Genomic DNA, 15,642 nt, shown 5'->3' with positions numbered 1-15,642 from the left:
CCTTCCTTCCTTCCTTCCTTCCTTCCTTCCTTCCTTCCTTCCTTTCTCTCTTTCTTTCTTCCCTCCCCCCAAAAGGTCAGGAACAGTGGTGCTTATCTCTAACTCCAGCATGAAGAGGTCAAGATAGGTGAGCCCAAGAGCTCACCACTGACCAGGCAGTCTGGCACAATCAGTGAGCCCTGGTTTTAGTGAGAAACTCTGTCTCAAGAAATGATGAGGTAGACAGAAATAGAAGAAGACACCCAATGTTGGTCTTGCATACACGTGTGCAACACAAGCACACATGTGCACACATAGGGTGGGAGGAGGAAGAGGAGACACATGTTTGTATACACATGTGCACATATACACGTGAATATGCATGTTCCCCCTCCCAGTCCTCCCAGCTGTGTCAAGGGCACACAGTGGGAACAGAGATGACTGCGCAGTGCTTGCCTCCCAAGCTCACAGCCTCCTTGAGTCACATGTCCCCCGTGCTAAGTCTTAATTGGGGCTTTTAGAGTCTTCCCAGAGAAGTTCCATAGAAGCTTCCAGTCCCATCTTGGGTTCTTCTCACCTTGCAGATACACATAGTGGGTGGGTGGAGCACTGAGTACTGAGCTGGGGTCCAGGAGATTCCAAGTCACTGGGGAGTTTCTTCCCTATCTTTATAAAGAGAAGGGGTGGGACACTGAGTTGGTGGCATCACAGCAGTCAGCAGTGGGCATGAGGGGACACACTGGCGTTGTAAAGGCCTGGAGTACTTGGCTCATCAGCGGCATCAATGGAGTCTTGGGGATGCGCCAACTCCTCATGGACCTGCTGTCGCTGCTGGTTTGCAGCATTCACTGGTTTCTGCAGTGCGAACACTCATAGCATGTCCAGTCTTAATATTCCAACGGTGTAGTCCCTAAGGGGCCTGCTGAGTCTGCAGGCTGCACCTTCAGGCTGGAGGTGGCGGTGGGAGAGCCCTGGGTATGTGCACTTCCAAGCACGGTGGTGCTGTTACTGCCTCTTGGGGCACACATGGAGAAGCTGTCCTACCCTGAGCCTTTGCTGACAGGCTCTTCTGAGTCATTGTCACCCCAGTAAGCCCCGCCAGGCAACTGCTGAGGGCTGGAACTCAGGCACATTTGTTCTCAATCTGAGATGCCCAAGAGTAACCAAAGGAGGTGCCTAAGATCTACCAAGGTGCTGCAGTGTTACAAAACACCCCCCAGGGGGCAGGAGGGAGCCATTCCCCTGCAGTTGCTGAGAGAGCCTCTGGTGTCTTCTACATTTCTTTTCCTTTACAGTCTGAGATCCTAGACTGGGGGGGGGGGGGCTTGGGAGGAGAACTTGGCACATGCGAATCCTTGAAATGACCCCTCCACAAGGCTTTCAAGCCTCGTCCAGACAGGAGGGGAGCGGCAACACCAGTATTAATACTGCAATCTGTTTCTGCTGAAGACCACACCCCACTGCCTGCAACGCGCAGCAAACCGCCCTCCTGGCCAATCTCCCATTCCTTGCTCCCTGGGCCAAGCTCTAAGGACGTGTGATCTGTCATTCCCTAAGGGAGGCGGCATAGACAGTGAGTCAGATGTGGCTTCACCTAGCAGTCCCTCAGGGGCCTCCATCCCCAGTAGTTATGTGCAACCTCTGCTAGTCTCCTGCTGGATTTTTTTCCTCTTAAAGATTGTGATGCTGTCTTGCCCACCTCCCGTGCTGGTGTGGAGACCCAGCTCGCCTCTGCTGCTGCAGGCTCTCTGACTCACTGTCTCTTCTCCTTGCTATAGTGTGTGGCCTGCATTTAGAGGGCTCAGCCAGGTCTGGTCTTCTCTGTTGGGTGAGCTCTAGCAACAGATCCAGGCTGTCCCTGACCCTTAAAGATCTTAAAGTGGTGGTGGTGGTGTGGTGGTGGTGGTGGTGATGTGCGTGTGCATGTGTGTGTGTGTGTGTGTGTGTGTGTGTGTGTGTAGCAGCTCCCCTTTCCTCAAAAAATAAACATGAAAAGATTGTAACTCATAAAACAATAAAGTTTTAAACGGACAGTTGATATCTGGTAAAGAATGTTCTGAACCTAGTGTCTAGCTGGGTCTTGGTTCCCCAGGCTGACCATACATCCCTTATGTGGCCCTAGAAGCACACCCTTAGAAAGAGGCAGCCCTCATGGAGGCCCTACAGAGGAGGAGAAGCCAGAATTATCAGGCAGGTGGGGAGGAGGTCTCAGGTGCAGATGGGCTCACAGACTGGCCATAGCAGAGCACCGACCGGGCACCAGAATTCTGTCAATAATTTATCATCTTCCCCTGGGAGCTGGTGTCAAGTGTCCTGGGTTCAGTCCGGTTGCCACTGTGCTCCTGGCTTCTGAATTATTCAGAGCAGCTGGCCTTCTTGGTGGAAGGAGCCATTGCCCCTTAAAGTCCTGGTGAGGCTACACAGGATACATCAAACCTCTTCCCAATATGTTTTCATGGAAGTCCCAGGTTTCTTGGAGAAAGCCCTGGTTCTAGCACACTTGGGAACCTTATGGTCCCTGTCCAGCCGCTTTCCTCCCTCGTTCCATGACTTTATCTCCTGGAAGCCCCCAACACCACCGGACAGAACCAGACAGGCCTCTTCTTTAACTCCAAGGTAGGAAGGAGCTCTGAGCCCCGACCTAGCTCCAAGCACCTTACTCCGAGGTTGGCCTGTGTCTCTTCTCCACATCCTAGGTCTTGGCCAACAGTGGCTTGAATGATCATCCTCCACCAGGCCTGGTCCCATGTGACTTTCCTGCTTTCTCTTGGGTGGGGGAAGGGAGGGCACAGTTAGGAAATAGGTCACACTTCCTCTGTCTCCCCTCTGTTTTGCATTTTGAAAACCTAAAACGAGCTTTAATGTTTGGTAGATTCACTGTGCGGTCATCCAATGCCCCTTAAAATTCCTCACTCTTTTTCTTTGTCTATAGCTGGAATCCTGATGGGCCCAGGCTCTCTGCACTTCGGTGTCTGCTCTGGCAACATCTACTGTGGCGAATCAGCAACCTCTTCTTCAGTTTCTTCCCAGCATTCATGTGCTTTGGCTTCTGAGAGCTACAGAGGGTTTCTAGAACAAGAGATGGACCTATGTCCTGTCCCTGCTCTCCTGGGGTCTTCTCACATGACCTCCATGTGCCTCTGAGCCTCAGTTTCCCTTTTTTTACAGTAAGGGTTTTACCACTGAGCTCCTGGGAGCTCTGGCATCTGTAGACAGACCTGGGTGGAGTTCTTTGGTTCTCTCCCCGGCTTCTGATTCTGCTTTCCTCTGTATCCACTCAGTCTGCACTGGGCCCTTCTCTCCTTCTCTTCTCCCTGCTACTCCTGCCTTATTAATCGCAGAGTATCCCACACCAAATAAGAAAGCCATGTTTTATCTTGGCGATGCATTCCCAATTTTTTTTTTTTTTTTTTTTTTTTTTTTTTTTTTTAGAACCAGAAAAAGCTGACTGAGTGATGCGATCCTTTGGAGACAAAGAGAAGGCTTCTGTGCTCTAGCCATACTTTCTGTGGTCCTGCCAGCAGACCTGAAACCTTCTCTTTGAGGTTTATCTATTTAGCTCACCTCCCCCAGTGGTGGGCACTCAACACTTCCTGAGATAGCACAGATGTTTGAGAGTTCTGGCTCTTCCAGATGTCTGCTCTCCTAGTGACACAGCCTGGTTCTTGTGTGCCTCTCCTCTTCCCAGGACAAACAGCTGGGGACAGAGACTTGCCTTGGTCCTCTTTTTAGCAGCAGTCATGACTAACACAGAGGGTGAGGAGATGGGTAGGTGAATGGATGAATGAGCAGAAGGGTGAATGGGTGGATGGGTTCAATGGATGAATGGAAGAATGGATAGAGAAGATTCATGAATAGGTAGGATTCATGAATGGGATGGGACAGATGGGTGAATGAAATAATGGATGAACAGATGAATGGACATGTGGGTGAGTAGCTAAATGACTTCCTCTTGAGGCTTACATCTGCTTGCCATAAGGAAAACAGAGTGTTCACTCCAGACAGCCACAGCTACTGGAAAGAGTAGACCCTTTGCCTGCTCTGTTGAGATTGGACTGCCTCTAATGTGATCCAGGGTTAGGTCAACTTTCCGTGTCTACACTCCCTTCCTACTGCTGAGTCCCACAGAGGCGTCACTGAACTAGCGCTGTCATATCTTTTGGGACACCTTGCAGTTCAGCCATAACCTGCACATTCCATAGGAGCAATGGATTTTTGACTCCAAGGCCGAGTGTCTCATTTCACTTATGTTTAACCACCATCCCAGCACCTTCTAAAATGTGTGCGTCACCCACAGAGAATGGGGCTACTTCGATCCATCAGCTTGTAGGATGACATTCACGTGGCAGGTGAACTTCATTCACAGAAGGAAAGCTCCAGGAGGGTAGGCATCTCTCTCCTTAGTACCTAGCTCAGTTCATGACATACAGTTTGCATATCGTAACTGTTTGTTGAGTAAATGAATGAACAGGTCTATCTCATTTAATTCCCATAGCTGTTTGGAGACAAATCCTTATCTTTTCCACGTACGAGTACAGTGAACTCAGAGGGGTTATGTAACCTGCTCAGGCTCACACCTTAAATCACTGGACCAAGAGTCTGAGTCCATGTCTGCCTCCTAAACCACTGCACCGGCAGCCTCTGTTAGACAACTTTATCCTCAGGGCCACAGGATGTAACAGCCGTTGGCTTTTAACTTCTCTGGTCTACCACCTTTCAGTATGAGTAAGGGGGAGGCAAAAAGAGGGTCATGGAGTGTTAATGGGGAGGAGAATTGAGGGGTACACGGGAGAGTGAGGTGCTCTTGCTTGACAGGGTACTTTGAGGACCCCACGAAGGACAAAATGGATAGCTACGATCAGATCACCAGCCTAAGACCTCTTAGGCTTTTAAAGATGGCCTCAGGGTACAGGGTTTCTGTTTTAAGCCTAAAAAGAGGAGTCCAAGAGTCAGGCGGGGCTCCCAGCATGCCCCACGCTTACTTGTTGCTGAAGACTTTGCTGTAGTTGAAAATCTGAATCTCCAACACTTCATTCCTGTCGATGCTGCTGGCCACTGGCCACCGGAACGTCTGGGGAGAGAGGGACAGCTGTAGCCTTGGGGACAAATAGCAGGGAGTTGGGGCCTCCTAACAGCCAGGATGACCCCCTCCCATGGGCCAGGATCCCAAGGGACAAATCATCTGTACCCTTACTCCGTTGTCATAGCTGCAGTGTGTGGAGGGTCTTACCCACTCCTCCTCCAAAGACGGTGCTAGAGGGGTTTGTCAGGCTGCCAAGGTCACTGGGTGAGTGGGTCCCCTAGGCCTAAGAAGCGTTTCTGACCCCCATCTGTGAGTGCCTTCCTCTGCCTCCCAGCTCTGTGACAGCCCAGGAGGGTAGTGTGACCAGGGTGTGGGTGGGCGCCAGTAAACACAGACCGCTGGTGGGATGGGAGCTGGTTCCAGGACAAGCTGACAGGAGCCCAGACTTTGCAGCTCACATAAGCCATTTGGATGAGTCCAGGCTCTCCCTGGTCCTCCATCGTGACAGTGCGAACAATGGGACATGTTCTGCAGCTCTCTCGGGTTATAAGGGTCAGACCTACAGCCTGTGTCCCACTTTCTGTTTCTCCGTTCACACCCCTGGAGACATCTCTAAGTCAATAATACGGATGGATTAGAAATTCAGTGGGTCATTTCCTAATGCCCAAAGAGTGACAACTGGAACCCGATGCAGATCGTAAAAGGAGTCATTCTCTAGGGAAAGCCAATGATGGGCAGAGCCAGGCACCTTCCTGGGCTTCCTCAAGACTCCATCATTCCAGTCCTTGCCCAGCCTTCCTCCCTTTGGGGGAAGAAGAGAAGAAGCTAGAAATCCTTTCATCTGTGTGCAACAGTTGTTGTACTCCCTACAGAAATAGCCATCAATGTCAGGAACATGCAAGTTCCTAGGGACCCCTGCCTGCCAGTAAGGAAATCAGATGGCCCACAGAGACCCTGCCTTCTGAGCAGGGAGAGGCCTGGCATGCCTCTGTTGGTAAATACAGAATTTAGTCTCTGTGAGCCAAACTGGGCAAAGCCACCAAGAAGACGCACTCAAAAGCCTGCCATCCAGGGAAGCCATAGGGCTGACCCTCCAGTAACAGGGGACAGTGAGTCAGAGCCAGGGTTCAAGGCTGGGATGCATACCATGACACAGGCCACTCAGGTCCCTCGCAGAACTCACTACACAACATAATCAAGGAAGCCCGAGTTTGTAGACGTCACCCCTTCCCATGGCCCCCTGTATGCTGACAGCATCCAGGGCGGGTCAAAACTTATTTCACAAGGATGAGCCACACCCATTGTAGAGATCACACCCCCATACCCCGTTAAAGCTGGAGGAAGATTAAGAGGACCTGAATGGGACCCACGTTCATTCCAGACCTGGTGCATCAAGCATGAGGATATGTGTGTGGGGAGGAGCTGTGGAGCTGTGGGAGCAGACCTGAGGTAAGAGTGGGGTTGAGGCATGTCCAAACCCTGGAAATCTCTACCAGAGATGGGCAGGAGTAGGATCATGTCCATGCCTGCATCTCCCCTCCTCTCCTGTGCACGTCCTGGCTCACATTGACATGTGCCTCTACCTTGGCCCCACCAGAGGAGGTCACAGGGAGCCAGGTTAAACTTTCCCTTATAAAGTCATGTCCAGCAGCACCCCTCCTCCTTACGTAAATGAGGCATCCCAGGACCCTGGCTCAACCCAATGATATTCACTCACCCTGAAGCCTCTACCCACTCTCCAAAGGTTTAAATAGCCCTATTCCTCCCAATTAAATGAGCTGCTCAATGGACCCTGCCTCCAGAGATGTCTGTTTCTCTTGGCACTAACCCATTGTGGCCTTCGGTCTCAATCACCTCCATTGACCCTGCCCCACATTCCCTCTCAAGGCCACCTGTCTGATCGCGGGGCTGATCATGCCATTGTGGGAAAGGGAGCAGAGTAGGAACAACCGGGACAGAGGAAAAGGGTGGAAAAAAACTGGTGTGGGCTGGAGTCTATACCCTTCTGGGCTTTGCTTTGTATTCCAGGCTGACCTAGAACTTGAACATCCCCCACCTCCTAAGTGCTGGGTTACAGGCTCCCACCATCCCATCTGTTTTATTCGGTGCTGGGGATTGAACTCACTGTCGTGCATGCTAGGTGAACACTCTACCAACTGAGCCACACCTCCCGTGCGACTGGACTTTGGGCTAGCAGAGTGACTGGCAGGCATCAAGAGCTGCTAGGAGCTATTGAAAGATGGTACCAGGGGTTTTGACAGACTAGATAGAGCACTGTGTGACTTCAGTTTTAAATGTCCCCTATGTTCCCTACCCAGTACAGACCAGTCAACAGTTCAGGAATAACAGTGATAATAATGTTTACAGAAAACTTGGCATTATGCAGGGGACTGAAGTCTTTAAGCACATTGATCTTCTAGCTTTTCCAACAGCCCAGGAAGCCGGTGTCTGCCTGGTTTCATGGACAGAGTAGCCATGGCTCTGAGAAGTAGGGGTGAGGCAGAGTTCTGCTGATGGCTGAGTGGACACGAGAGCTTCTGAGAGCTGTCCCTGTAAGCCTGCCACTCCACAGCTGGACTGCCTTCTCCCAGACTGAGGACTTTCAGGATTGGGCTTCCATCCTGGCTGCTATGTCATCTCCCTTCACATCATCTCCTCTCAGGATGGGCCAGATCCCGGGGAAACTGTGAGGGCTAGTTAGCTTTAGGTCAACTTGACCCAAGCTCGAGTGTCCCAGAGGAGGGAACTTCAATTAGGAAAAGATGGGGCTGTAGGCAGGTCTGGGGGGGGGCATTTCCTTAACTGGTGATCAGTGAGGGAGGACACAACCCATTGTGAGTGGTACTTCTGGGTTGGTGATCCAGGGTTCTATAAGAAAGTAGGCTGAGTGAGTCAGTTTGGTCACAGTGTTTCATCACAGCAACAGTAACGCTGATGAAGACGGCAACCCTGATGTGAGCATGGGATGGAGAGAGGCTAGAGGTAGGTGGGGCTCCTGGCAGCCTCAGGACCTGTTTCAGCACAGCTTTGGGACGGAGGGCCCATTGCGGCTGTCGTTTTGGGGTGAAGCAGGTAAGGTATTTCTTCCACTTGGGTGGTTCCTGGCACTGGTAAGAAAGAAGGAGTGGGGGAAGCTGGTGGTGACCCTGAGAATGTCATCTAAATGGTTTTAGATGGACACAGTGGGAACAGTGGGGTCAGTGGAGGAAGTGATGACCGGATACGGGAGACTCAGAGAGACATGGCGGGCTTCTGCTTGTCCCCACTGAGGTGTAGTTCAGAGGGTCACAAGAGCTGACAGGACATAAAGGCCTGCCTATCTCTTCCTCTGTCTCTGTCTGTCTAGGTCTCTGTCTGTCTCTGCCTCTCTGTCTGTGTCTCTTCCTGTCTCTGCCTCTGTATTTCTATGTTTCTGTCTTTCTGTGTCGCTGCCTTTCTCTGTCTCTGTCTCTCATTGGTTCTCACTCCTGGTTGCTCATTAGACTGTTTTCTGGAAGTTTTTTGAGGCTTCTGGTTCCCAGCTTTGATCCCGATGGACCTAGAATCTCTATGTGGGATCCCAGGCCCTATGTGGCACTTGCCCCACCTCACTGTGTGATGTCAGATGATATACTACGATGCATTAAGGAGACCCTCCCCAGATGTTGATCAGATGTTGGTACCATGCTCTTGGACTTCTCACCTTGAGAACAGAAAGCCAAATAAACTTCTATGCTTTAGAAATGACCTAGTTTCAGTTATTCTGTGTCTATAGACACAGAAGACTGACTAAGACAAATATATATCTCGCAAGGCTGCTGCAAGAACCAAATGGAATCACACTAGTGACAGGATGTTATATGGAAAGAGAACATAGCACGGCAGAAATGAAAGTCACTATTGGTTCAGGCTTGCTTCCCGCTCCCTGCCCCACCCCTGTCCCTGCCCCTTGCAAGGCTCTGTGCATGTTGTAGCCAATATGTCTCCCTGGCCCTTCTCTGCTCTGCCTCTGCCGCCTTCACACTTTATCTGCCTTGGCCTTTCCATGTCTTCCACCACTCTTTTGTTTGTCCTCATCATGATTTTATTTTTCAGTGTTTCCCTTTGGCTGCCATTTCCTTTTTTGTACCCATTACAGTGATGCACACATATGCTGAGGACACAGCCAGATAAGGTGGGGGAGTTAGGGGGTTTGGGGGCTCCCAGGAACCATCGCTCACCATACCCCCAACAACCAGACAATGCTGCTCAACTCCTGAAGTTCTGGCTGAAGGGAAGGGGTTATGAGGGGAGGTTTCTATCTTGATAGTAAACCTGGGGCCACTGCTGTCTAGCAACAACTCTGGCAACGTGGCAAAGATGCCCTTCTGCTGAGAGGACTTGAGAGAGGAGCATCCGAGGGCACATTGCTGACTGGTGGCAGAGGCAGGACTGAACCCAGTGAAAGCTTAGCTCAGGTCTTACTCCCTGACACTGGGCTGTCTCCTGAGCCAGGTGGATTATTAGAGAGAGCCGAGTTTCAGAAGGGGGCCTGTGGTTCTGATCGTCCTTCTAGATTGCCAGCTGCAAAATCGTTTATTCATTGAGTGCTGACCACCTACTGGGTACCTGCTACCACTTGACTGACAGTTTAACCCCATTCCACAGGACACTAAGGACGCTGAGATTCGGGATTTGCCCAGTAATGTAGCTTATTAATTGATTTTTATTAATTAGCTCAATCGAGTATTAACTAAGAGGCAGAATATTCAGATTTAAACCCTGGTGCTGACGTTTAACAACTATGAGAAATTGGACAAGTGACCACACTTCCCAGTATGGATGGTATACCACCTAACCTTGGCTCTGGCACAAGGTAAACCCTGGGGAAGCATGGCTCTGATGTTATCTGGGGTGTCTGCTCCCGGTCCCCCTCTCTTCTTTTCCTCTTCTGTGACATCTCTTCTCACAAGATGGGGTCTGTGTTGCCTCACCTTGAGGCTAGGCTGGCCTTATGCCTTTTAGCAACAAAAGGTTTCAACCATGAGGCCGTGTGGCACCTAGACCCGGAAGCTTCCATTCTTCATTATATTGGAAATCAGTGCCACATGAAGAAGTCCAGGCCACCCTGCTGCAAGGGAGGCCCATAGAGAGGGAGGCCCTGGGGGATGTGAGGCTGGAGGGGCAGAAAGGACCCTGATAGATGCTGGACACTATCACAGCCGCCCAGCAGACAGCCAGAGCAGCCTCAGAATCAGAAGTGCAGAGGTTGTCAGACACTGGGGGCTTGCTACATAGCAGTAGATAACCGTGACATTACCCAATTTTGCCTGTGATTCTCCTGGTAAGGTCTGGGTCAAGATCACTTCTCACCAGCAGCAGAGCTGGGCTCCATGCCCCTGCCTCAGTTTCCTGCTCCCCCTCCTTCCCATTAGCTCCCCGAATGTCATGATGGTCACTGTCAGGGTAATCAGAGCAGGAGCACAGGTGACTGCCTGGTACACGGGGCTTCCCCACACTCTTCCAGGGTCTGGTACCCAGTGGACTACAGGTGATAGCAGGGTGAGCTCTTTGGCCGACAGCCAGAACACAGGAAGTGTTTAGTTAATGTGGCCATTTATTATAATTGTTATTACGGTGCTGTTTGTTCCAGGGTCTGGGCAAGACTTGGCTTCTTGATGACAGACACTTGAGGGCTGCAGAGGCTTCTGGGGACATAGGGCACTTCTCCAGCTTGGCAGCATTAGCATAAGTCTCTTCCTGTGGCCATTGCAGGAAGGGGTAGTGGCTTTTATTTCTGGAAGTGCCCAGAAAAGTGGTTGCCAATGAAAGCCAACTCACTATTTAATATTCTGCTTCATTCAACCCCTAAGTCTGGGGCCCTAGGCCTGCTAATCCAAACACTGCTGCCCTAGATATCATGGGCCACCACGTGTTTGCTCAGCAGTCTTTGTGCTCCGTGTGGCGTACGGGGTTGTAGGGATGTAGGGACACAGGGATGCAGGGACACAGGGATGCAGGGATTCAGGGATACAGGGATGCAGGGACACAGGGATGCAGGGACACAGGGATGCAGGGATTCAGGGATATAGGGATGCAGGGACACAGGGATGCAGGGACACAGGGATGCAGGGATTCAGGGATACAGGGATGCAGGGATGCAGGGATACAGGGATGCAGGGACACAGGGATGCAGGGATTCAGGGATATAGGGATGCAGGGACACAGGGATGCAGGGACACAGGGATGCAGGGATGTAGGGTGTTTTCAGGTTCTGGAGATGTACTTAGAAGGCTCTGAGGACAAAACAAACTGAAGCAGGTGCAACGGGACTGCTTACAGGAGCTGGGGAACATGTACTAGTGGTGGAGGAGTAAGAGGTGGTCTCTGTCTGGAACAGTCTTAGGAGCACTTGAGTGTCCAGTTGTGACCCAGTTCACCATCTACAGACTTGGGCTAACCTGGCTGGTAGTGGCCAGGGCATGGTGTTCTGTATCCTATCAGCCTTAGAGATCTGGGACTCCACAGAGTTCCCTGGTATGTGTGGGAGGATGAGCTGAATCACCCCTGGTTTGCCCACTGACTGGGTGTGGAGTGTCCTGTCAGAAGGCTAGCATCCTCAGAGGACACAGACCCTCGTGCTTTGTGTGTCTGTTGGGGGAACTTGAGAGCTGAGGTTTCTCTGGAGAGATTTGTGGTATAATAGAAACAGTTCTGGGAGCCGAAATACCTGGGTTTTAGTTTTATGTTTGTGTTCCTTTGGAAGTCTCGGGGAGCTCCTTCCCCACAGGGACCCACTTCACCTGCTGTAAAATAGTGACTTCCACTAAGTGACTTCTAAGGTGCCTGTGTCGTCTGCGCCTTACCTGCTGCTCATCCTAAAGGCTAGAGCTACAGGCCTGTGCACAACACTAGCTGGCTGAGCATTTCAGATCTGGATACAGGAATAAGACAGACCAGCATTCAAATCCTGACATGGCTCCTTCTGACCTGAGGATGTTGTTCTTCAAGCCAGTTACACGGAGCAGAATGTGCAGGCAAAGCTCTCTCTCCTTAAGTGTCCAGGTCTTAGCATTCACTTGAGTAAGCCAGCCAGAAACTTGAAAGTCTGGGGCCTACTCAGGGATGGGGAGATGAGTGGGAAGTAGGGGTGAGGGATGGGGGTGGGGTTGAGGGTGTGGGGGTTGGGGATAGGGGTTAGGGTAGGGCATGGGGTCCAAACAGTGCCTGTGTTAAAGCCAAACCAGACTGGGCTTAGACACACGTGGCATGCTCTCTCAGCTCCATCAGCTCCCCCAGCCTTGCCTCCTGCCTCAGCTTCTTAAGAGCCACAGGCTCAATGAGGGATCTCGGGTTCCAGTCCCTAGGAAAGGGGACACTGCCTGGCTCTGTTTCCATCACTGTAGGATGGGCATTGCTTTTCTTCCCGGCTACTTCCTGCCCACTCAGGTTGCTCAGTCAAAGTGGCTCACCTTCCTGTGTCTGCATCAAGCAGTGCCTCACCCTAGAGAAGACGCCCAGGTCTCCTGACTCCAAGGCTCCCCATGTCTCTCTAAGCCAGTTCCCAAAGGCCCTAGTCAGAATACAGGGACAGAGAGACCCCTGAAGGGTTCATAAAATTTCTTTCCCAGACTTGTTCTGGAACATCTGATGGGCCAGGGATAGCCAGAGGGATGTGGGACTTTCCTACCTGAGGCAAAGATATATATCTCTGTGGTCTCTTTGGGGGTCGAGGAGTTGTCCCGGCTGCCTTGTGGAATGTGACAAGTGGTAGCCAGGCTATGGGACCCTTTTAGAGGAAGGAGGGCAGCTTGGTTCTTGTGAACAAGCCAGCCAGAATCAGAAGGCCTGGGACAGGTTTTATTGGTGTACCCAGAGAGGTTTTCAGATCTAGTCTTGGTGTTCACTTAGAATCCTGGCCTGGCTACTTCTATTCTGTCACCTTGTAAGGGATACTCATTCTGTGGGACTGAGTGTCCTCATTCATCGTTTATCATGGGGAGTAGATGATAAGAAGACGGCTCAGATATTGTGTCACTCCTGGCCCCACCCACCCCACCCCAGTGGGTCTCCATTACGTAATAACTGGGAACATCCTGTCACCATCCCCTCCTAAAGGCCAGGCAGCAGTGTGAGCAAGCTTCTTCCCACCCGGTGGTGGTTCTTGATCCTGTCAGTGTTTGCCATAGCTCCCTGGCTTCTGCCTCTTCCCTGTGTTCACTGAGCACTGTCCCCCATGTGAAGTTCCTATATGAGACATCCCTGTTCTCCCACTAGCTCAGGGGACCCTTCCTTCTGACACTCAGAATATGCCCCATGCAGATGTCCAGTGGCATCAAGGACATCCTCTACCTGATCCGTGTTGGGCTTCTCTGGGAAGAGGAAAGACATGGTGATTAACTTTGAATGCCGGGGATTATCTGTGGCTCAGGTGTCCCGGGTGCAGGGCATGGAAAGGGGTGGCATTGTCCTTCAAAGGGGCATCAGGTTGCTCATCGCCTGGGACTTGAGCTGATAGGGCCCCTAGAAGTCTTGAAAGGGAGTAGTCAGATGCTTGCTATAGGCCCTAGAAGGCAGAAACTGATCCAGAGCCCCTGAATGAGGAAAGGAGGTGGGGATGGGAGCCAACAGGTTGTGCAGTGGGGTATCTGCGGCCTCATGATAGCTCTTTATGCAGCGGGGTATCTTTAGCACAGCCTTCCCTCTTTTTGCTTGCTGTTTCCCAGAGAGAAGGCATATCTGTTCCCAGCATTTGACAAATGTGGCAACCGAAGCTAAGCTGAAGTTAAAAGCTACACAACAAGAAGACAGAGACAACAAGAACAGAACACCCACAGGAATGGTGAGGAGTCCAGCTGTCCCAGGATTGAGGGACACACTTAGTGGGGAGGCAGTGGCCTTGCAGTTGTGGTGATGTAGCACAAGATGAGACCTTGCTTTTCCTCTCTCCAGCCCTGGGTCTGAACTTCTAGTTCTCCCACATGGAATTGGCCCAGGAGGAAAAAATAACTGGTTAGGTTGACCCCTCAGCCAGATGGAACAATTGAACCTCAAGTCTACCACAATACACACACACACACACACACACACACACACACACACNAGAGAGAGAGAGAGAGAGAGAGAGAGAGAGAGAGAGAGACTCAAAGGCAAAAAACCATGACATATATATTAGGTATGAGATTCGTGGGGTTTTTTTTTCTTCTTTTTTTTTTTTCAAGAGGGGAAAAGATTGCCCACAGAGCTCTAAGAATCTGAGGGCCAGCAGACCTTTTTAACCATGACATAGACTTATACTTTTTCAATTGTGAGAAAAAGAATCTTAAACTTAGAATTCCTGATCTAGTAGAACTCTCAAACTTGAGTAAGTAAGGAGGGCCTTCCCAGATTTACAGAGCTTGGGAAGGCATACTGCAAGAGACCGAACGACTCCTTTGGATGAACCCCAAAGAAGAAGAGAACAAAACACAAGGGATCCTTCAAGAGATCTAAGAAGTAAAAAGAGCAGATATTTTTATTTTATTTTTAAAATTTATGAATATGGGTATTTTGCCTGCCTGGATGTCTATGCACCACATGCATACAATGCCCACAGAGGCCTGAAGAGGGTGTTGCATCCTCCAGAACTAGACCTGCAGACAGTTGTGAGCTGCCATGTGAGTGCTGGGAATTGAACCTAGGTCGTTTGAATAAGTAGCCACTTCTCTTAAACGTTGCGATCTATCTCTCCAGCCAAATTGGAGTTTTTTTGTATTTTTTTTTTTAAATAGAGACAATTCATCTTTTAAAAGTAAAACAAGGCCCAGGCAGCCGGGTGTGGTGGCGCACACCTCTAGTCCCAGCACTTGGGAGGCAGAGGCAGGCGGGTTTCTGAGTTCGAGGCCAGCCTGGTCTACAGAGTGAGTTCCAGGACAGCCAGGACTATACAGAGAAACCCTGACTCGAAGAAAAAAACAAAAACAAAAAACAAAACAAACAACCCCTCCCCCACAAAAAACAAAAAAACTCAACAAGGCCCAGTCAAAGAAAAGTCAAAGAAACTGCACATCCCTAAGGCTAGAATCCAGAATCTAAGCAAACTCGAAAAGCTGAGGTTGGGACCCTAGGTGGGAGTCACACAGCTGAAGCTGGGAATGGCTAACACTGTCAACAGTCAAGGTTTCTGAACATGCCGAGACCAAAGCCAATTGAAACTCAAACACTTAGCAAATGTGAGGTGAATCTGGTGTGCTCTGGGCTGCCTGCCAACACTTCCCTGCACTGAACACAGAACACACACAGCATCCTAGCACACAGCGAGTGCTCATGAACACTGCCAAACCCTGTTTCAGACTGAGCCTCTACAGTGTGGATTACAATGTTTCCACTGGATATACAAAGGTTCCTGCTCTCAGAGAAACAATGCTCTAATCACAGAAGCAAAGACTTTTAGTATTTTTTCCTCAAGCTATTCCTCAGAATGTACCAAATCAGCATATTTTTGGATGGTGTTGTGTTAGACCAACAAACACACCCATCTCATTGGTATGTTAATTAGCTTTTTTCTGTAATAAATAGTAACATTATATGGATAAGAAAGGCATATCTTAATAATTTTTATTTTATGTGCATTGGTGTTTTGCCTACACGTATGTCTCTGTGAGGGTGTTGATCTCCTGGATCAGGAGTTAATAAGCTACCAT

General features: G+C 50.3%; 1 protein-coding gene across 1 annotated transcript in view; it reads right to left on the bottom strand.

The window, feature by feature from the left end:
• Otof (otoferlin) overlaps positions 1 to 15,642 on the bottom strand; it is a 95,590-nt gene that overhangs the window by 57,432 nt on the left and 22,516 nt on the right. Inside the window, exon 3 of the mRNA XM_021202511.2 lies at positions 4,962 to 5,050. Within this exon, the coding sequence (XP_021058170.1) occupies positions 4,962 to 5,050 (89 nt within the window). The remainder of the gene's footprint in view (positions 1 to 4,961; positions 5,051 to 15,642) is intronic.

Source organism: Mus pahari, chromosome 7, assembly GCF_900095145.1.
Source record: "Mus pahari chromosome 7, PAHARI_EIJ_v1.1, whole genome shotgun sequence".
NCBI classification, from domain to species: Eukaryota; Metazoa; Chordata; class Mammalia; order Rodentia; family Muridae; genus Mus; species Mus pahari.
The sequence above is the reverse complement of the archived record's forward strand: the minus strand, read 5'-3'. Positions and strand labels throughout refer to the sequence as shown.